This window comes from Coregonus clupeaformis, chromosome 10 (assembly GCF_020615455.1).
Source record: "Coregonus clupeaformis isolate EN_2021a chromosome 10, ASM2061545v1, whole genome shotgun sequence".
In the NCBI taxonomy this organism is placed as follows: Eukaryota; Metazoa; Chordata; class Actinopteri; order Salmoniformes; family Salmonidae; genus Coregonus; species Coregonus clupeaformis.
In genome coordinates, this window is record NC_059201.1 from 63,282,621 (window position 1) to 63,304,449 (window position 21,829).

The 21,829-nt window shown below is 43.6% G+C and overlaps 1 protein-coding gene across 1 annotated transcript; it reads left to right on the top strand.

Moving 5' to 3' along the window:
- The first annotated feature begins 2,382 nt into the window (after positions 1-2,382).
- On the top strand, positions 2,383-21,678 carry LOC121550334 (mitogen-activated protein kinase 1). The gene is made up of 9 exons (XM_045223171.1): positions 2,383-2,785; positions 4,569-4,751; positions 6,174-6,363; positions 7,031-7,147; positions 7,268-7,382; positions 9,018-9,149; positions 12,172-12,281; positions 17,454-17,582; positions 17,729-21,678. The coding sequence occupies exons 1-8, from the start codon at positions 2,583-2,585 to the stop codon at positions 17,571-17,573; spliced, it is 1,170 nt and encodes a 389-aa protein (XP_045079106.1). The 5' UTR covers positions 2,383-2,582; the 3' UTR covers positions 17,574-17,582; positions 17,729-21,678.
- Positions 21,679-21,829: the final 151 nt, after the last annotated feature.

The window sequence follows — 21,829 nt, forward strand, 5'->3', positions numbered from 1 at the left end:
CGCTTTAAGTTACAGTTTTAACAGTGGCCATGTAGGCTACTGTGGCTATTTGATCATAATGCAGGGCTTGACATTAACCTGTTTATCCACTTGTCCTTCAGACAAGGAGGTGACTGAAAATGTTGTTGTGTTGTTTGATGCAAGGAACCACTTTACAAAATAAAATGCATTATTATTCCCATACCATTATTACAGAGGATCAGACAAATTATGGCTACTTAGCTTATTCAAGCCTGTCTCAAAATACAACGCTGCCCCTTTAAGACAAAAAAAAGCTATTTACCTGACTCACTTTTCAAAGATGTTTAGAAATAGATATGTTTTGTGCTCGTGTAGGAAGCAATCGCTCCCCTATTACTGACTATAAATAATTTATAACTGGGCTAATAACTCACTAACTAGCAAGTGCATCTACTCACGATCGCTTATGCTGTAAACACAGTCCAGTTCAAAGTAAATGGCACAGATCCATATATGGCAATGGTCTATTTGCATATAGGCCTACTACAGCTCTGATTGTTTATGCCACACCAGTCTGTGTAGAGTACAGGCTGAGTAGTGCATGTCAATGCAATAGAATCCTACTCCGATGCGTTCTGCCTACAACAAAATCTCTAGCATAGTTTGTTTTGTTTTGGTATGTTGCATTGAAAGTGGGTAATATTGCGTTGATTTGATCACAATTGCCACAGTAAAGGGAAATGCTGATAGTGTTAACAGGGAAAACTGTAGCTGGTCCTCTGTAGCTCAATTGGTAGAGCATGGCGCTTGTAACGCCAGGGTAGTGGGTTCGATCCCCGGGACCACCCATACGTAAAAATTTATGCACACATGACTGTAAGTCGCTTTGGATAAAAGTGTCTGCTAAATGGCATATTATTATTATTATATTATTAAAACTCTAGAACAGTGGTCACCCACCTTTTCTGAGTCAAGATCACTTTGAGTCAAAATGCAAGCTGAGAACTATCGATCAGATTTTTTTTAAGGACTTAAAAAATGTAAGCCTATTATTAACCAATTAAAAACAGTTCTGTAGCAATGAGGTTTGTGCAGTAAGCTATAGGCCCAATACATTATCACTGCATATTGGCTTTGCTTGAATTGCCCTGCCAATGCATTGTTGTTCGGGCCATTTTTAAAAATTATATTTCAACATTTGAGGTAGGCTATATGATCACACCGGTAATAGATCCGTTGTTGTATTACTTGTGAAGCACAGCTGAGTGAGCATACATTTAAATAATTCGCTTTTTATTTTATTGGGCTGATGGTGCCTGCATCTGATGGTCAGTCTCAGCGGAGGGAGAGAGCAGCAGACTGTGGGTCCACCTTTCAACATCCCTCCGCTCTCCCTTTCCTCCACTGATACTGACCAAAAAGGGACACCGTCTTCCAGCTGATGGCGAAACTCGAGTCACACCGCATTATTTCTGCCTCATGCACAAATTCATGTTGTTACTCCTATGAACAGAGAAAGTGAAATTTTCCTCGATATTAAAAATTGGGTCGCTAATAATAACAACAACGCAAGCCTATAGATACACTTTCCTACTCATTTATTACTTCTGCAGTACTTGTTGTAGCGCTGAGTGAAAATAGGGAGAACTCGTATTTTATGGCTTATAAAAGTGATGAATATAAAGTGTTGACAGTGCTGCGTAAGAACTTAAACATGAACTCACTCATAAAACCAGCAGCTCTTTGCTGTATTCATTGACAGTCTCTCCCTAGTCATGGTTTTAAACGTTTTGAAATCTCACAGTATAAATTTTGCTGTAGCTTTCTTTTATGCCTGCTACATTACTGCAAACACTGTCATCTGAGCCAGCCGATTGGCCCGTGGGAGACCGATAGTGCACTTGATTTGCTCTCTGGGCCCGCCAGGAAGGCAGTGTTCGTACCTAGTCTAGACAAATGAAATGGTTAAAAATGTTAACAGTTTGCGTCCCCGGCAGGCAGGGCAGCTGAATCGAGTGCATCAACCACCAACAGCCCGAGACAAATAATTACATTTTCTATTAAGGTATCTTTACTTTTACTCAATTATGAAAATTGGGTACTTTTCCCACCACTGGAAAAATGTACTTAGTATGACTGTGATATGTAGTTGTCCCACCCAGCTATCTTAAGATGAATGCAATAAATGTATGTCACTCTGGATAAGAGCATCTGCTAAATGACTAAAATGTAAATGTAAAATGTGTTATAAAAAAAAAAAAATCCTGGGTGTGGGGAAAATGGGGAAATAAAGGTTTTATCACAATCAACATCACATTGGATCACTTTTATTTGGGTTGTTTTAATTTTTCTATTCAGCCTGCCATCCAGATGGTGTCAGTAACGCATCATAGTTGGGATGTCAACCGCTGCTGAAACTCCAAAGCAAAGAAGACTACGACGAAGAACTAGAAACGAATCCATTTACACACTCTGGAGGGGGGCCTTGATCGACTCGTCTTCATCCGTCAACGAAACAAGGAAATATATTTAACCTTCCAATCAACCTGAAGTCAATTTTAGAGTTGCGCCAGGCCCCCTCCCAAATATTGACTGAAAATAGTAGATTTCTAGACTGAATCATGGCGGATTCGAGCAACAGTGATGCGGCGGCTGGAGCCATAGGCTCGAATACTGGTGCCGCCGGGGCTGTTGCGCCGGAGGGAGCGACTGGAGCTGCGGGGATCAAGCCCGTGTTGGAGGTGGTAAAGGGGCAGAACTTTGACGTTGGCCCCCGTTATGTCAACCTCTCGTACATCGGGGAAGGGGCCTACGGAATGGTTTGGTAAGAGAAAATATACGACGTTCGCCGTAAAAACGTTGACTTCAGTATAAAAAAACAAGCCAGCTAAGCTTCGTCTGAAGGCGTTGGCTAGCTCCCTGCCTCCTCATATCGCCTTTTCATTGACATAATAACAACTATCTAGCTGTAAACGCACAATTCTGCACCTACCCTTGTTGTGTATTCAATTGCACTTAACGTTACCACTGGTAGTGAGAAACTATTTCTACGTAGTTAACTGGCTAGGTAGCAACAGATTGCCAGCGTTTGGCTCACTTAGCTAGCTACACTAGTAGTTAGGTTAGTAGGTAGCTACTAGCTAGCTAACGTTACATTTACATTTACGTCATTTAGCAGACGCTCTTATCCAGAGCGACTTACGTTACGCGTTGTGGTTTTAGTATGTCCTGATTCCCGCTATTGTATCCCAGTAACGTGCGCAATTGCATAAAATGAACAATCTAGTTTCTACAAGACACAGCATACGTCATTTGTAGTAAACAACGCTATCTAGCTAGTTTGCAAACTAACTAGCTATATAATAACCGCAGGCTAACTTGCTAGCTAACAACGTTAGCGTACAATTAGCTAGCTAAGTCGCTAATAGGCGTGGTTATTATGAGGCTGCCAAATTCTTTTTCAATACAGGAAGTGGCAGGAAGTGATTGCGCAGGTCTTTGTAATCTTGATACAGTATAAACAGTCCAACGTTCACACAGCTTGAGTCGTTTTTTGATGGGCCTACTGTTACTAGCTTTTTAGTTAACCAACCTCACTGATGATAATGACGATAACACTTGTTTTCTAGTAGAAAATGTCTCGCGAGGTTTTCTGTGCAATGTTGCACAGTGCACAAGGTGCGCGTGAGAATTGTTTAAGCGAGATCAAAGATGGAGTTAAGCTCGATTTCAGATGTTTTCATTGGTCCTTTTATCCAAGAGGAAACTGCACTTTACAGCTCCAGCTATATGCAGTATCAACAGTTTATCTACCTCTGGCACACCATTGCATGCACACCACCCTCTGAATAGTTTATAGACCCGAATATTTTTTTATTTTTAATGGCTCAAGAACTTTTACATTTCCTTGACAGTTTTATTTGCTATGTTGTCAAATAGAGCCAAACCCTTCTTCTGCAATGGTTCCTCTTAGTTGGTCATCTCATTGTGCTCATGCTCAGGTGTCAGTCATCACTGTGTCAGTATTATAAAGAACTGCCATGTCATATGTAATGTGCTGGGCTTATTGTGTTGTAACTGGAGCCCTCTCTTCCCCATCTCTCATCTCGCTCTACCCCCCCCCCTCCCCCTTCCCCCCCCTCATCTTTCTCTCTCTCTCCATCCTATCTCGCTCTGTCTCCTCTCGCTCTGTCTCCTCTCTCCCTGTCTCTCTCTCCATCCTATCTCGCTCTGTCTCCTAACTCTCTCCCTGTCCCTCTCTCCATCCTATCTCGCTCTCTGTCTCCTCTCTCCCTGTCTCTCTCTCCATCCTATCTCGCTCTCTGTCTCCTCTCTCCCTGTCTCTCTCTCCATCCTATCTCGCTCTCTGTCTCCTCTCTCCCTGTCTCTCTCTCCATCCTATCTCGCGCTCTGTCTCCTCTCTCCCTGTCCCTCTCTACATCCTATCTCGCGCTCTGTCTCCTAACTCTCTCCCTGTCTCTCTCTCCATCCTATCTCGCTCTCTGTCTCCTAACTCTCTCCCTGTCTCTCTCTCCATCCTATCTCGCTCTGTCTCCTAACTCTCCCATATCTCTCCCTCTATCTTCTCTCTCCTCCACCCAACCCAGCTCGGCCCATGACGGCATGACAGATTCTCGCGTGGCCATTAAGAAAATCAGTCCATTTGAGCACCAGACTTACTGTCAGCGCACCCTGAGGGAGATCAAGATCCTGCTGCGGTTCCGCCATGAGAACATCATCGGCATCAACGACATCCTGAGGGCCCGCCGCATCGAGTGCATGAGGGACGTGTATTCTTTTACCCAGAAAGGAAAGGGAAAGGGGGATACCTAGTCAGTTGTACAACTGAATGCATTCAAATGAAATGTGTCTTCCACATTTAACCCAACCCCTCTGAATCAGAGACAGAGGCTAATGGGGAAACTGTCTGTCTCTCTCTGTGTGTGTGATCTCTGCACATTACTAGTACATTACTAATGGTGGGGGAAGGCTAAATAAATACAGCAGAATAGGCCTAATTTAAAATAATAGTGATAAAGGAACCAAAATATGCTGGGTAGTGCATGCCCAGCGCTCATGGCTGAACAGTACCCGGATTGAAATTGGAGTGAGAGAGAAGGTCAACGCTCTTTTTTAAAATTTATTTTTTATTTATTTTTTATTTATTTTTTTACATCCGCTCCACTCACCTGCAAAATTACGCAAGCATGGCTCCTCGCTCCACTCAGCTCACATGCTCTGGTGTGGTATTAAAAAATATGTACTGCTTGTCTCCAGTCATGTAAAATGAGGTAGAGTTGCATGAAATGGGTTTATCAAAGGCTAGTTTTTCTCGGACCTGCAAATACCATGCTAGATTTCTGCAATGCTTTTATTATAAAGTAGATATTTTCACCCCCTACCCTTGTCCGCTGTGGTCTGCAAACCCATAACCTTCTGGCCTGCAGCCCTGCGCACTATCAAAATTGCTACTCTGCTATGTAATGTTTACGAGACACATACGTTTCTAAAACTGCATATCTAAGGCTCTGGTCTGTCCTAGGAGTGAGGGTAAACATGTTCTCTGCTATCCACCTTGTTTTAATTATTATTTAGGGTATAGGGGAGGGTCACTTTTTTACGTGTTCAGGGAGGATCGGGTACAAATATATTTTACTGAAGGGAGGGCCATCCATTTTCATTTCAGAGAGGTCCGATTTTCTCCAGGTATCCCTCATTTATAAATAACGTACAGTCCCTAAATGTTTTGCATGAGCTCAGTATTTCCTTGATGAAAACAAAGGGTAAGAAAATTTAGTAATTCCATGCAGAAGCATTGGAAAATAAACAAATTAATTGGTCCTGCGCCAGAGCGGAAATGACTGGAAGTGAATATTAGCTATACACGGGGAACTAGGAGATATTACGATGGGTGTGTAAAGACCTTTATGCTTTCTGAAACTCCACCAAAAATTCACACTTAACACATGGAATTGGTTACAGTCAGGTTCAAATGGATATGTGGATGTTGGCCTGTAGTGCCTGTAACTGTCATATGCCTCCTCATCCACTGTTGGCCCCTTGAATGGCGCCACCTGCTGGTTCCCAGCGGTATAGTACTGAACCTCATGGAGACAGACCTTTACAAGCTTAGATCTAACAGAATAACATGGGTTAGGGTTAGGGTTGGGTCCCTCTCTGTTCGTTAGGCTCCTTAACCCCTTGATTCCCAGCTACATAGTGCAGGACCTGATGGAGACAGACCTGTACAAGCTCCTGAAGACCCAGATGTTGAGTAACGACCACACCTGCTACTTCCTGTACCAGATCCTGAGAGGCCTGAAGTACATCCACTCTGCCAACGTGCTGCACCGCGACCTCAAGCCCTCCAACCTGCTCATCAACACCACCTGTGACCTCAAGGTAATAATAACCAGAATACTACTACTAACCCTAACCCTATAACTTCAATACTACTGCTAACCCTATATCTGCAATACTACTACTGCTAACCCCAACCCTATAACTGCAATACTACTACTACTTACCCTAACTGTGACCTCAAGGCATGGTTAGCTACCCCCTATCCATTGATCTAAGACCAGGGCCGATATTTATAAAGCGTTTCAGAGTAATAGTGCTGTTCTAGGGTCAGTTTTGCCTTGTCAATTAATGGACAGGAGGCACTTCTTCTCTGAGACCCTTATGAATACGCCCCTGGTTACCCTAGCTATCACCCAATCATAACCCTAACCATTTGGGAGTGGGGATATCTAACCTTGGACCGGTGGTTAGGGTCCATCTTGTGAAGAAAATGATCTACTCTATACTGTATAGATTGATCTTAACCAGAAGAGGGCGTAGTGGGGATTTTCTGGCATGAACAGGGGTGTATTTATTCCGCCGAATCTGTTGCAAAACGTTTCTTAAGTGGAAGCAAAGAAAACGAGGAGGGACTTAACTGAATTTGTCCAATACAAACTCTCGTTTTAGTTGCAAGCAAGTGTTTGGACTAATGATTACACCCCAGGTCATTGTGTGTACATGTCTGCATGCTTCTCTGCGCGTTTTAACGACCCTCCTCTGTCAGATCTGTGACTTTGGGCTGGCACGGATAGCTGACCCAGAGCATGACCACACAGGCTTCCTGACAGAGTACGTGGCTACGCGCTGGTACAGGGCCCCCGAGATCATGCTCAACTCTAAGGTGTGTGTGTGCATTGATTCCATGTCTGTAGACCATGTTTTCTCTGTCAGGGCTACTCCTAGTCCTTTGATAGTGTGTATGTGAATTAATGTGTTTGTTCTAACTGTGTGAGTTGTTCAGGGCTACTCCAAGTCCATTGATATCTGGTCAGTGGGCTGCATCCTGGCTGAGATGCTGTCCAACAGGCCCATCTTCCCTGGGAAGCACTACCTGGACCAGCTCAACCACATACTGGGTGAGAGAGAGAGACACAGGATGCGACCCAAATGGCAGCCTAATCCCTATCTACTGCACTTCTTTTAACCAGAGATTTATGGGCCCTGGTCAAAAGTAGTGCACTATATAGGGAATAGGGTGCGACACTCGCTTAAACTTTTGCATGACTTGCTGTGTGCTCTTTTCCGAAATATCCTTGACTTTGGCTTCTTTCTGTGAGAAGGGGTGGACATGGCTGAACCTACCTGAACTTGCCTTATACACTGAACAAAAATATAAACGCAACAATTTCAATGCTTCTGAGTTACAGCGCATATAAGGAAATCTGTCAATTGAAATTAATTAAATAGGCACTAATCTATGGATTTCACTACTGGGAATACAGATATGCATCTGTTGATACCTTTTTTTTAAATGTATAGGAGTGGATCAGAAAACCAGTCAGTATCTGTGTGACCACCATTTGCCTCATGCAGCGCGACATCTCCTTTGCATAGAGTTGATCAGGCTGTTGATTGTGGCCTGTGGAATGTTGTCCCACTCTTCAATGGCTGTGCGAAGTTGCTGGATATTGGCGGGAACTGGAACATGCTGTGAGCATCCCAAACATACTCAATGGGTGACATGTCTGGTGAGTATGCAGGCCATGGAAGAACTGGGACATTTTCAGCTTCCAGGAATTGTGTACAGATCCTTGCGACATGGGGTTGTGCATTATCATGCTGAAACATGAGGTCATGGCGGCGGATGAATAGCACGACAATGGGCCTCAGGATCTCGTCACGGTATCTCTGTGCATTCAAATTGCCATCAATAAAATGCAATTGTGTTTGTTGTCTGTAGCTTATGCCTGCCCATACCATAACCCCACCACCACCATGGGGCACTCTGTTGACATCCGCAAACCGCTCGCCCATACGACGCCATACTGTCTGCCATCTGCCCGGTACAGTTGAAACCGGGATTCAACCGTGAAGAGCACACTTCTCCAGCATGCCAGTGGCCATTGAAGGTGAGCATTTGCCCACTGAACTCGGTTACGACACCGAACTGCAGTCAGGTCAAGACCCTGGTGAGGACGCAGATGAGCTTCCCTGAGACGGTTTCTGACAGTTTGTGCAGAAATTCTTCGGTTGTACAAACCCACAGTTTCATCAGCTGTCTGGGTGGCTGGTCCCAGACCATGCCGCAGGTGAAGAAGCTGGATAGAGAAATGAACAGTAATTTCTCTGGCAACAGCTCTGGTGGACATTCCTGTAGTCAGCATGCCAATTGCACGCTCCTTCAACTTGAGACATCTGTGGCATTGTGTTGTGTGACAAAACGGCACATTTTAGAGTGGCCTTTTTATTGTCCCCAGTACAAGTTGCACCTATGTAATGACCATGCTGTTTAATCAGCTTCTTGATATGCCCCACCTGTCAGGTGGATGGATTATCTTGGCAAAGGAGAAATGCTCACTTACAGGGATGTAAACACATTTGTGCACAAATGGGATCTCATGAAACATGGGACCAGCACTTTACATGGTGTTTATAATTTTGTTCAGTATTAATGCATTTCCTATTTTCCATTTTCAAAGTGTTTCAACTGTTTGCTACATTGTGTCCTACTGAACAGGACCCAGGTGTAAAGTGTTTGATTGGTTGTGCAGGCATCCTAGGCTCTCCCACTCCGGACGACCTGAACTGCATCATCAACATGAAGGCTAGGAACTACCTGCAGTCTCTGCCTGAGAAACCCAAGATCCCCTGGAACAAGCTGTTCCCCAAGGCAGACAGCAAGGGTAGAACACACACATTATTGCATTACATTATAGTAATTTATCTTACCCAGAGCGACTTACAGTTAGTGCATTCATCTTAGGGTCATTAGGTAAGACCGTCATAGTAAGTAAAACTGTTCCTCAATAAAGCAGCTATCAGCAAAGTCAGTGCAATGTTTAGTGCAAGAAAGGGAAGTACAACAGGATTTTTAGTTTTTTTCACACATGTACACATTCTCACATGCTAACACACAAAATGCATACAGTGAGTGAAAAAAGTATTTCATCCCCTGCTGATTTTGTACGTTTGCCCACTGACAAAGACATGATCAGTCTATACATTTAATGGTAGGTCTATTTGAACAGTGAGAGACAGAATAACAACAAAAAAATTCAGAAAAACGCATGTCAAAAATGTTATAAATTGATTTGCATTTTAATAAGGGAAATAAGTATTTGACCCCTCTGCAAAACATGACTTAGTACTTGGTGGCAAAACCATTGTTGGCAATCACAGAGGTCAGACGTTTCTTGTAGTTGGCCACCAGGTTTGCACACATCTCAGGAGGGATTTTGTTCCACTCCTCTTTGCAGATCTTCTTCAAGTCATTAAGGTTTCGAGGCTGACGTTTGGCAACTCGAACCTTCAGCTCCCTCCACAGATTTTCTATGGGATTAAGGTCTGGAGACTGGCTAGGCCACTCCAGGACCTTAATGTGCTTCTTCTTGAGCCACTCCTTTGTTGCCTTGGCCGTGTGTTTTGGGTCATTGTCGTGCTGGAATACCCATCCACGACCCATTTTCAATGCCCTGGCTGAGGGAAGGAGGTTCTCACCCAAGATTTGACGGTACATGGCCCCGTCCATCGTCCCTTTGATGCAGTGAAGTTGTCCTGTCCCCTTAGCAGAAAAACACCCCCAAAGCATAATGTTTCCACCTCCATGTTTGACGGTGGGGGTGGTGTTCTTGGGGTCATAGGCAGCATTCCTCCTCCTCCAAACACGGCGAGTTGAGTTGATGCCAAAGAGCTCGATTTTGGTCTCATCTGACCACAACACTTTCACCCAGTTCTCCTCTGAATCATTCAGATGTTCATTGGCAAACTTCAGACGGCCCTGTATATGTGCTTTCTTGAGCAGGGGGACCTTGCGGGCGCTGCAGGATTTCAGTCCTTCACGGCGTAGTGTGTTACCAATTGTTTTCTTGGTGACTATGGTCCCAGCTGCCTTGAGATCATTGACAAGATCCTCCCGTGTAGTTCTGGGCTGATTCCTTCATTCTCATGATCATTGCAACTCCACGAGGTGAGATCTTGCATGGAGCCCCAGGCCGAGGGAGATTGACAGTTCTTTTGTGTTTCTTCCATTTGCAAATAATCGCACCAACTGTTGTCACCTTCTCACCAAGCTGCTTGGCGATGGTCTTGTAGCCCATTCCAGCCTTGTGTAGGTCTACAATCTTGTCCCTGACATCCTTGGAGAGCTCTTTGGTCTTGGCCATGGTGGAGAGTTTGGAATCTGATTGGTTGATTACTTCTGTGGACAGGTGTCTTTTATACAGGTAACAAGCTGATATTAGGAGCACTCCCTTTAAGAGTGTGCTCCTAATCTCAGCTTGTTACCTGTATAAAAGACACCTGGGAGCCAGAAATCTTTCTAATTGAGAGGGGGTCAAATACTTATTTCCCTCATTAAAATGCAAATCAATTTATAACATTTTTGACATGCGTTTTTCTGGATTTTTTTGTTGTTATTCTGTCTCTCACTGTTCAAATAAACCTACCATTAAAATTATAGACTTATCATTTCTTTGTCAGTGGGCAAACGTACAAAATCAGCAGGGGATCAAATACTTTTTCCCCTCATTCACAGTTTTCACATACATTTGCAAGCATTACATGCATACTCACACTTTCCCTTTTCCTAGCTTCACTAGCAGCCCATTCTCCTACTCAGGTGTGAGTTGATGGGAATACCGGCTTTTGGTACACCGAGTAGACTTCAACCTAGTTAAAATGGTGACATTAGGTGTCTATCCTTCCCTTTCATGTGGGATTTATGGATAATCTATTGATTTTTGGAAATAACTATCCCTTTAAAGGTCATGAACAGTAAAAATCATGTTTTTCATGAAATTTGATGCTATTTGGATGAAACAAGATAGAAGTATGATGACCAAAGTATGAAAATGACTTGCTTCTACATTTTATAAAGTTTGATCATAAAGTTAGTGGTCCCCTCCCCCATGTCAAACACTTGGATTCAGGGGGTGGGATTATTAAGGGGATAGGGTGACATCACCCTAACTCATTTTAATACACCAATGGTAACATGATATTCTCTTACCTAATTTAAGTAAGTATGGCCTTGTAACCAACATCGTCGAAGGCATGTTTGCAGAGCGGCATGGTTTATATAGCTAGATAGTTACTCTGCTGGTGCCAAAATGTGACTGTAGGGTGTCAGCAAATATATAATTAAAATGGTACACTATTAATCTATGGCAAAGATACTTGTATGTCTCCCCTTTCATCTGTGTCTGGTGTTAGCTAGTTACTGGCTAGCTAGGTCTTCAGCCAGCATGGAACAGAAGGGAGGAAGGGTCGTTCAAAACACTGACGCAGTTGTCAAGTCAACACATCCGTCAGTGTTGCTGTGAACCGCATCCCAAGAGACATGCCAAACATTGATGCAATTTCGATGTTCTTTGAGTTGCTTTGTGAATCACTAACTTAGCTTGAGATGATTTTACTGCAACACTGCATCCAAGTTGCTTGACATAGGCGTTTCAAAGAGCTGTCCATCAAGGTGAGCTCATGAATATAAGCTCCCCACCCACTCATCCTGTCTTTTCAAACTTCTTGGTAGATGGCCATGAGAGAGGGAAAATTCATTTTTCTCAAATGTTGAACATTTTATATCCAAAACAAATATTATGGGTGATATTTTAGTAACTCAAAAGGCTATTTTACATGGGAATCAGAATGACTGTTCGGGACCTTTTAACAACACTCTCCCATCTCTCCCTCCTCTCCTCCCTCCAGCCCTGGATCTGCTGGGCCGCATGTTGACCTTTAACCCTATCAAGCGCATCACGGTAGAGGAAGCCCTGGCTCATCCCTATCTGGAGCAGTACTACGACCCCACTGACGAGGTATGACAGCAGCAGCCCGTCCTCACATACGGTATTCCCCTCACATGCTGTAGTGCCCTGTCTATAAACAATCTAAAGCCCTTTTCACGTATGAAATTTGGTTCCCTGGTTCGGTTTCCTGAAGCGTTTGAGAATTCTACAAAATATGTTTTGCTTTCACAACACCTAAAAATAGACCACATTTTACATGACATTAGAAAGCGAGCTTGTTTTCAACAGGCATAGAGTTCCACGCCGCAATACCTGATACTTTGGTCCTGGATTGTGGTCCCACTACTCAGCCATGGTTAGTTTCCGTTCTACACATGCTTTATAGCACGGATCAGTAGGGATGCGCATCTTTCCCTTTCAAGACGTTTCGATGCGTATCTAGATACATGGGCTCTGATACGATACAAGAACGATACGTTTTAGTTTGAAGCGATTCGGTTTGATTAGAGAACAAATCGATGCGATACGATTCGATGCACTAACATTTGTTGCATAAACACATTTTCCATTCTAAATTAAAAGATGCTGCTGCTGGATCTCATGAGCTGTGTGTGTGTGTGTGTGTGTGTGTGTGGGAGCAAGCCCCGTTCAGCAGGTATAGCCAGATGAGTCGTCTCCAGTAGCTTACTTTTTTCCCAGTAAAACTCAATTTTCAACAGCGTATAGATGGTAATACCCTAGCAAATTACATAAACTCTGCAAAAAAATAAACGTCCTCTCACTGTCAACTGCGTTTATTTTCAGCAAACTTAACATGTGTAAATATGTGTATGAACATAGCAAGATTCAATAAGTGAACATAAACTGAACAAGTTCCACAGACATGTGACTAACAGAAATGGAATAATGTGTCCCTGAACAAAGGGGGTGTCAAAATCAAAAGTAACAGTCAGTATCTGGTGTGGCCACCAGCTGCATTAAGTACTGCAGTGCATCCTCATGGACTGCACCAGATTTGCCCGTTCTTGCTGTGAGATGTTACCCCACTCTTCCACCAAAGCACCTGCAAGTTCCCGGACATTTCTGGGGGGAATGGCCCTAGCCCTAGCCCTCACCCTCCGATCTAACAGGTCCCAGACGTGCTCAATGGGATTGAGATCTGGGCTCTTCGCTGGCCATGGCAGACCACGGACATTCCTGTCTTGCAGGAAATCACGCACAGAACGAGCAGTATGGCTGATAGCATTGTCATGCTGGAGGGTCATGTCAGGATGAGCCTGCAGGAAGGGTACCACATGAGGGAGGAGGATGTCTTCCCTGTAACGCACAGCGTTGAGATTGCCTGCAATGACAACAACCTCAGTCCGATGATGCTGTGACACACCGCCCCAGACCATGACGGACCCTCCACCTCCAAATCGATCCCGCTCCAGAGTACAGGCCTCGGTGTAACGCTCATTCCTTCAACGATAAACGCGAATCCGACCATCACCCCTGGTGAGACAAAACCGCGACTCGTCAGTGAAGAGCACTTTTTGCCAGTCCTGTCTGGTCCAGCGATGGTGGGTTTGTGCCCATAGGCGACGTTGTTGCCGGTGAGGACCTGCCTTACAACAGGCCTACAAGCCCTCAGTTCAGCCTCTCTCAGCCTACTGTGGACAGTCTGAGCACTGATGGAGGGATTGTGCATTCCTGGTGTAACTCAGGCAGTTGTTGTTGCCATCCTGTACCTGTACCGCAGGTGTGATGTTCGGATGTACTGATCCTGTGCAGGTGTTGTTACACGTGGTCTGCCACTGCGAGGACGATCAGCTGTCCGTCCTGTCTCCCTGTAGCGCTGTCTTAGGCGTCTCACAGTACAGATATTGCAATTTATTGCCCTGGCCACATCTGCAGTCCTCATGCCTCCTTGCAGCATGCCTAAGGCACGTTCACGCAGATGAGCAGAGACCCTGGGCATCTTTCTTTTGGTGTTTTTCAGAGTCAGTAGAAAGGCCTCTTTAGTGTTCTAAGTTTTCATAACTGTGACCTTAATTGCCTACCGTCTGTAAGCTGTTAGTGTCTTAACGACCGTTCCACAGGCGCTGTTGCGCCTTCTTCACCACACTGTTTGAGGTGTTGGCAGCTGCATAGGCTATTCTCGTTGAGCAGTGGCAACCTACTCTCTCTGTCCATTGCCGTTGTAATCTACTGGGAAGCCAACATTTTCCCAAACTGGAGATTTTAAACGATGATGGAGAATCCTCCTGGTTTATCGACCCCACCACTCGCCATTGTACAGAACAAGGTCCCGGCTGTGCATCACAAAAGGACAGTTTGAAATGCGCCAATTAAGATTTTAATTTTGATTACAATGTTCGCATAGGCTCTAGTTTCAACGGAATAGCCTGAAATGTATTTTTCAGCTCAGATGTACTCGAGGCATTCAACACAGCGTATGCATAGCCTATAGGCCTAGTGTTTTTATATATTTTCTTTAATGTATTTATTCGGGTTCACAGTGCGGACCGAACCGAGGTCCCTGTACAGAGTGGTTCGGTACGAATACGTGTACCGTTACACCCCTAGCTACTGATATTCCCTAGGGTTGTTCGGCATGCAAAATTACTTGTAGATTAATGACTGTCAGTTACATGCTTAGTTCGACACTGAAGGAGAGGACGCATCAAATATGAGATTTTCGGAAGGTAGAAAGAAAGTAATATGAGCAACAACAAAAACTGTGAATCAGCAATTCGTAACGTTTGAATCAATTTTCTGACCGATGCATTTGCATTTGGTTCGGTTTGGGGTCCGTGGACCAATGCAGTTGTATCTTAAACATTTGAATCAGGGACTGATGTGAATCGTTACATCCCTATGGATCAGGGTACCAAACGCTCCAGGATCATATGTGAAAGCGCCCTAAAGTGTTTATGATTTTGTGTACTGTTTTGAGTGTACTGTAGCCTATTTCTTGTATACTGTTATTACACTTAATAAAATATACTGAACAAAAATATAAACGCAACATGCAACAATTTCAATGACTTCACTGAGTTACAGTTCATATGAAATCAACCAATTGAAATAAATTCATTAGGCCCTAATCTATGGATTTCACATGACTGGGCAGGGGCGCAGCTATGGATGGGCCTGGGAGGGCAAAGGCCCACCCACTGAGGAACCAGGCCCAGCCAATCAGAATTCATTTTTCCCCACAAAAGGGCTTTATTACAGACAGAAATACTCCTCAGTTTCATCAGCTGTCCGGGTGGCTGTTCTCAGACGATCCTGCAGGTGAAGAAGCCGGATGTGGAGCTCCTGAGCTGGCGTGGTTACACGTGGTCTGCAGTTGAGGCCGGTTGGATGTACTGCCAAATTCTCTAAAACGACGGAGGTGGCTTATGGTAGAGAAATGAACATTCAATTCCCTGGCAACAGCTCTGGCGGACATTCCTGCAATCAGCATGCGAATTGCACGCTCCCTCAACTTGAGAGATCTGTGTCATTGTGTTGTGACAAAACTGCACATTTTAGTGGCCTTTTATTGTCCCCAGCACAAGGTGCACCTGTGTAATGATCATGCTGTTTAATCAGCTTCTTGATATGCCACACCTGTCGGATGGATGGATTATCTCGGCAAAGGAGAAATGCTCACTAACAGGAATGTAAAGACATTTGTGAAAATTGAGAGAGATACGGTTTTGGGATATTTTATTTCAGCTCATGAAACATGGGACCAACACTTTACATGTTGCTTTTATATTTTTGTTCAGTGTATAAACGCAACATGCAACAATTTCAAAGATTTTACTGAGTTACAGTTCATATAAGGAAATCAGTCAGTTGAAATGAATTAAATAAGCCCTAATCTATGGATTTCACATGACTGGGAATACAGATATGCATCTGTTGATACCTTTAAAAAAATAAATTGAAAAAAATTGGGGGTGGATCAGAAAACCAGTCAGTATCTGGTGTGACCACCATTTGCCTCATGCAGCGTGACACATCTCCTTTGCATAAAGTTGATGATGTTGTTGATTGTGGCCTGTGGAATGTTGTCCCACTCTTCAGTGGCTGTGCGATGTTGCTGGATATTGGCGGGAACTGGAACACGCTGTGAGCATCCCAAACATGCTCAATGGGTGACATTGTCTGGTGAGTATGCAGGCCGTGGAAGAACTGGGACATTTTCAGCTTCCAGGAATTGTGTACAGATCCTTGCGACATGGGGTTGTGCATTATCATGCTGAAACATGAGGTGATGGCAGTGGATGAATGGCACGACAATGGGCCTCAGGATCTCGTCATGGTGTCTCTGTGCATTCAAATTGCCATCGATAAAATGCAATTGTGTTCGTTGCCCGTAGCTTTTGCCTGCCTGCCCATACCATAACCCCACCGCCAACATGGGACTCTCAGTTCACAACGTTGACATCAACAAACCGCTCGCACATACGACGCCATACTGTCTGCCATCTGCCCGGTACAGTTGAAACCGGGATTAATCCGTGAAGAGCACACTTCTCCAGCGTGCCAGTGGCCATCAAAGGTGAGCATTTGCCCACTGAAGTCTGTTACGACTCCGAACTGCAGTCAGTTCAAGACCCTGGTGAGGACAACGAGCACGCAGATTAGCTTCCCTGAGACTGTTTCTGACAATTTGTGCAGAAATTCTTCCCTTGTGCAAACCCACAGTTCCATCAGTTGTCCGGGTGTCTGGTTTCAGATGATCCCGCAGGTGAAGAAGCCGGCTGCGGAGGTCCTGGGCTGGCATGGTTACACGTGGTCTGCGGTTGTGAGAGCGGTTGGACGTACTGCCAAATGCTCTAAAATGACGTTGTAGGCAGCTTATGGTAGAGAAATGAACATTCAATTCTCTGGCAACAGCTCTGGTGGACATTCCTGCATTCAGCATGCCAATTGCACGCTCCCTCAACTTGAGACATCTGTGGCATTGTGTTGTGTGACAACTGCACATTTTAGTGGCCTTTTATTGTCCCCAGCACAAGGTGCACCTGTGTAATGATCATGCTGTTTAATCAGCTTCTTGATATGCCACACCTGTCGGATGGATGGATGGATGGATTATCTTGGCATAGGAGAAATGCTCAGTAACAGGAATGTAAACAAATTTGTGAAAATTGAGAGATACGGTTTTGGGATCTTTTTTTTTTTTCAGCTCATGAAACATGGCACCAACTTTACATGTTGCGTTTATATTTTTGTTGAGTGTAGTATTTTCATTGTGTATAGCCCGTAGCAGAGGAGCCGTTCACCTTCACCATGGAGCTGGATGACCTGCCTAAGGAGAAGCTGAAGGAGCTCATCTTTGAGGAGACAGCCCGCTTCCAGGCCACCTACCAGGGCTCCTGAGACATAGAGGTACATACACATACATACTTGCATCACTCCATAACGATTACTAGAGCTTTATAAAAGATAGGTGGGCATTCTGCTCACACACACATGCAGACACTTTTTTGCTGTGATTTTTGTCATTTTTATCTCCTGTTCATTTTGTGTTTCAGCTTTGAAGACGAGTGACCAAGCCACACGGAGGCTTGAAACAGGAAGACTCTAAACGACAAGATACAAAAAAAACATATATACAGCATACAAAAAGGACCAGAAACATGTACATTTAACTGTTTTTTTTTTCTTCTTCAATTTCTATTGTGGGAAGCTGAGTTTTGTTTTTGTTTTTTGGTGGGGGGGGGGGAGACTGTTGTCTACTTAAAGGAAAGATTCACCCATTTTGAATGTTATATTGTTTTTGTGCATCTCCGAGTGATGTGCTATTGATTCCCGGGTTATTTCATGTTTTCATGTATATCTGAGCTATTGCCATTCAAGCAGGCAGAAATTCGGACGGTATGTTGTAGCATTGCGATAAAGCCGCTCTCATTACACTGAAAGTTGATAGGAATACGACTTTTAGATCGCAAAAACGTCTATAATGCATGTCAGATTTCGATACTGGCCGATGTCATGACTCTGGAGGTTGTCTGAGCCATCATATTTTTGCAATATTCCTACCTCGAGAAATGTGTAATTAAACAGAGGGTCCACCACATTTTTCCTATTTGTCTGCCTCTTTAGTCCATGGCCGTTGCAAATGTCAGACTCCACTCTGCGAGGCACATCGTTCTGCAGGTTAAACATGGTGAGATTGTAGACTCCTAAATTGATAGTGCAGTTTGTTTAGGCGATTTTACAACTAACTATTTCGCATGCTGAGATTGACTCTGGTATTATTGTGTGTAGCTACATTTGCTAGCTAGCTTGCCAGCCAGCCCATAGAGAGCATTGCATTGTGGGTTTTGTAGTCGACTTGAGCTGCAGCAGTTTTCCACAACTATTTTCACGTTGTTACCAACCTTATTAGAACAACAAAATGAAACATTTGTTCACAAAAAAAATATATTGTTCTCAGTGTTATTTAACACTGTAAATGATAGGAATTAGTGGTTTGGGGTGGATATTTCCTTTAAGTACTACTGCGCTCATTTTAACCACCATCAGGATACTCTTCCCTCTTTCTCTTCTTTTACTGCTTTTCTGCGTGGAGTGTTGTACTGTTTAAAACTTAATCTTACTCCCATCTGACCAACTCCATTTACCACTCTTCCCTGTGAGCCTGTGTTCTCTCTTTTTTCCCTATCTCTGTGAATCTGTTCTTTCTTTCGATCTCTCTCACTAGTCACCGTATATGTTACTGTATTAACCAACTGTCTGTCTTGCTCCATTGAATTATTGTTAAAAAAAGAAAAGGGCAGGGGAAAAAAGGAGATAGACGGGCGCTAGTTGGGTGTGTACATACAAATGGTTTTGTTTGTGATCTCATGGTGGTTTGGTTTGTACACCGTTATTTGAATGTTTATGATCAGTCAGGAGTCGTATTTGTATGTTTTGAAGTTTATATTTGAGAATAATTTGTAGTTTTTTTTGGAACACTGGTTTCTAGACATTCTTTACTTGCGAAAACAAACATGTTTTACGGGCATGTTGGTAGTTTTTCTTCTTTGTGATGTTGTTCATCTGAATGATACATTCTTGAAATGTACCAAGGTAGCAAAGGGAGAATGGGATGGAGGCATGGAGCGAGACAGCGGAATGGTTTGAATCGTCTCCATCCACACTTATTCAAAGAGGACGTCAGAGTTTTAAGATAGAAATACATATCCTAGAACAGGCACGATTACCCCACATCTTAGAATAGGGAATCACGTCAGCATTTCTAACATTTCTTCTGACTCACTAACGCCGATCAGCGACATGCCACTCACCGGTCCTTAAATGGGAGGTTAAGAAAAACTGCCAATCTTTGTTGGAGAGGGGTACCTATAGTATGTCTCTCTTCTCCCAACACAAAATGTCACCTATTCAAATTCAAGTTGAAATCAGCCGCCATATTAGAAACATTCAAATTTCTCCTCTCTCTCTGCGTATTTGCCATTCACCTCTCTCCTCCCTTGTCTGGTATTATTTCAGGGAGGACAGTGGATGTGTAAATACTGTATTCAGTTAGTTGTGGAGGGTGGCAGGCATAATCAGCAGATATACGGCTGATATTTACTTTACGTGTTAAACTGATAATGGTAGCCACGGTTACGGTGTCTATGGTAATTGGCTGATTTGGTCTTTGTTTCCTCCTAATGTGCCGTGTTTCATGGTGGGCGTCACTCAGAGCTTAACGCATCGCTGTCACATTTTCCACTCACATCTAAAAGTGGACCGCTCCATTTTGCAGTAGCACATCCCCAACCCCTCAGAATCCATAAGCCTCTATTCACGGTAGAAGTGGCCCTATTTTCAGATCTGGGATCAGTTTAGCCTCTCCTAATCCTTATATTTAGCCATTCGAGGAGGCGGAGAGTAAATCTGAGTCCATGGCTGTGTTCAGTACGTTTTTACGTTCTGGAACGTTCAATTGAACAGAAACTGTACTGAACGAGCAGTTGAAAAACAGGGAGGAGGAACAGTGTCAGCATGGCTTCTGCCCTTTTTAAAACGTTGTCAGTATGAGCAAACGTACCTCTAAGTCTGTTCAATAATGTTTTGGGGAAACGTGTCGTTCAGTACAAACCGTTCCGCAAATGTTAAAGCGAACTGAACGCACCTCTGATCGATCAGTGCATATGGGCAGTATCATCCATTCCACACCCCTCAATTACCAGCCATGCTTTACTCAAAGGGCTTTCCCCCTCAGGTCCCACCCACCTTCCGCTTATCTCGCTTCTGATTGGCCGAGACCTCCCAAAACACATCCCAGGTTGCGCTGCCATTCGCTGACTCATTTATTTTTCTATTTCCTCCTGTACATTTTTTGTTTGCGCCTCCTCCCTCCTCTTTTTCAACCAATCATGGATAGAAATGAAATCGGATCTGATTTAAAGGGGAGGTGCATTGCTTGAGTGAAATCTGTCAGTCATGTTGGGGGAAGAGGGGGTTATTCGCGTCAATCATGTGACTCAATCAGCGCACCTGCACTTTGCCACACTGACCAAACTTTTTCCCCTTCTGTTTTTTCTTGTTTAGTTTTTTCAACCGTTTTAGTCTTGAGTCAAGACATGGGCCTACTCTTTTGCTCTTATTTTAATTTTAAAAAATGTCTCCCTCTCCATTCTGCTTACGTATTCTGGGCTGATTCTTCATGGAATCTCACTGGAGCCCATCACACTTTTTGAGTGTGTGCGTGTCAAATGTCTTAACACAGGTTGCAGTGGACCACCCTGGTCCGCACTGTTTCATTGTGTGTGTGTGTGTGTGTGTGTGTATAGTCAATGGTTGAAACACAGACACTACTCCAATCGGCAGTATGTATGTGTCTCTCTGCGTCTGTGTGTTTATCTTTTTGAAACGCACTCCAGAGGCTTTCCCCTTTTTTCTATTTGCATGTTTGGATTCTTGTGACTGTCTGTCGTTCTCTGACCAAAAGCTGCTTTACTACCCCCCCCACCAGCGACACGACCCAACTGACCACCAGTCTCACTGGAGGACCATGCGAATGAACCAACGGGACCATGTTTGCAATACGCAGTCACTCACTTTTTCACAGACACACACATACACACCACATATGCACACACGCACGCAATGCATGAATAAAAAATGCATAGTGAGGCCGGTTTCTAAATAATGTCCTTTATAATTGGCTGTTCTTATTGCTATCGTTGTTATATTGGTGTGTTTTTTACATAAAAGGGAGTTAATTAGTATTATTAGTATGTTTTTATTTCTCTTTTTTGTTTCTCTTATGGGTGTGCTATAACTGGCAGTGTTTTCACTCTTTCTGGAACCTATTTTTCCCCTTTATTCTTTTAAATTAAGATGATATGCCATATGAGTAGGTTGTCAAAGAGATATGAGCTGATGAGGGTTATCGTCTATGTATATTCTATGGGTATTATGAATTAAACAATTAACAAATAAACAAAATTATATACATATAATAAATACAATTCCTGATACTGGTAAACTGTGTTTGTTGATTTTCTTGATGTATGACTTATGGTCTGTTTTTGTTACTACTACTGAATGGCAGTGTGGACAGCGTTATAGAAATATCTTAGAAAAGTTGTGAATTTATGTAGCTGTTAACGTGTCACAACCTGCTTATAAGAGTAATC